The sequence below is a fragment of the Sesamum indicum genome, unplaced genomic scaffold, assembly GCF_000512975.1.
Source record: "Sesamum indicum cultivar Zhongzhi No. 13 unplaced genomic scaffold, S_indicum_v1.0 scaffold00404, whole genome shotgun sequence".
NCBI lineage: Eukaryota > Viridiplantae > Streptophyta > Magnoliopsida > Lamiales > Pedaliaceae > Sesamum > Sesamum indicum.
This window is the reverse complement of record NW_011628294.1, coordinates 1,481-2,957: the sequence shown is the minus strand read 5'-3', so window position 1 is coordinate 2,957 and position 1,477 is coordinate 1,481. Positions and strand designations below refer to the sequence as shown.

Here is a 1,477-nt window from a genome sequence, read left to right as displayed (position 1 = left end):
AGCCCAACAAAGTCCTTGAAGCAATAGGCAATAGGCACTGATCCCAATAACAATATTTATCCTGTTGCATATTGCGTTGTTGGAAAAGAAATGAGGATTACTTGGGAGTTGTTTTTAAGGCTTCTGATATCTGATTTGGGGGTGGTTAGAGATGATTAGTGGTGTTTCATATCTGATAAGAAAAAGGGGTTAGTTCAAACATTTGAGAAAGTGTTTCTTGCTTCATATCATAGATTTTATGTAAGACATCTAGATTCTACCTTGAAGAATGCAGGCTTCAGCAGTTTGGCATTTTAAAACTGTTTTTGGAAGGCTGTAAGGGCTACTACCATTAATGAATTCAGATTGTGTACGAAACAAATGTCAGTACATGATAAAACTGCTGCAGAATGGTTTGATGATAAACCCCCTACACTGTGGAGTAGACCACACTTCAAAACTGATATTAAGTGTGATGTTTTAATGAATAATTGTTGTGAAACATTTAACTCGAACATTTTGGAGGCTAGGGAGAAGCCTAATGTCACTACGCTTGGATGGATCAGAGAGTATATAATGAGAAGATTGCAGGAGAATAGGGATAAGGCAGAACTGAAATGGACTGGTGTTATATGTCCTAGGATTCTGAAAATTGTTGAGAAAAATATTGAAAAGTCCGCAGATTGCATTCCCATAGAGGCTGATTCATCACATTATCAATTAACCTGTTTTTATGGTTCACAACATTCAGTTGATTTGGACAAGAGAAGCTGTTCTTGCAGGAAATGGGATTTGAATGACATTCCATGTAAACATGCTTGTAGTGCCATATTGTGTAAAGGTGATGATCCTATTAAGTATGTGAATGAGTGCTATAGTGTGGCATCTTATAAGAATGTTTATAAGACTGCAATTATGCTTATGGTTAGTAGAGAATTGTGGACTGCTATACAATTCATCCATCATTTGCCACCAAGCTTTGGTAGGGGGGCTAGTAGGCCTCCAAAATCTAGAAGAGGGAACCTGATGATATAGTGTCAAAGCAGAAGAAAAATGGTAAAGGGAAACAACAGAACAGGTTGAAAAAAGTGCAGAAGACTGTCAAGTGGAGCAAATGCGTTGAGGAGAAACATAATGCCCGAAGATGTCCATTGAAGAACCTGCAAGAAGATACACAAGTTACTGACACATTTAATCAAGTGATACAAGAAATCAAAGAAAAAGAGGCTCATGCAAGAAAGAAAAGAATGGCGAGACTGAATATCTAAATCTGATTTTGGTGAGTTGATTTCATACTTATCTAAATCTGATTTTGTGTAGGTTGAAAAGGAGGTAGGTGACAAGAACATTTTGATTAAAAATGATGCGTTTCAGGAAGACAACTCTATGGTAAGAAACATCAGTACCATTCCATTTTAACTTACCAATCATTATTACTTAATAACTATTTTGTAGGGGATGTAAGAACAAATTTCAACTGACGAGATGACTAAAGCTG

The 1,477-nt window shown here is 36.6% G+C and overlaps 1 protein-coding gene across 1 annotated transcript; it reads left to right on the top strand.

Moving 5' to 3' along the window:
- Positions 1-360: 360 nt before the first annotated feature.
- On the top strand, positions 361-1,247 carry LOC110011465. The gene is made up of 2 exons (XM_020691603.1): positions 361-903; positions 993-1,247. The coding sequence occupies exons 1-2, from the start codon at positions 361-363 to the stop codon at positions 1,245-1,247; spliced, it is 798 nt and encodes a 265-aa protein (XP_020547262.1).
- Positions 1,248-1,477: the final 230 nt, after the last annotated feature.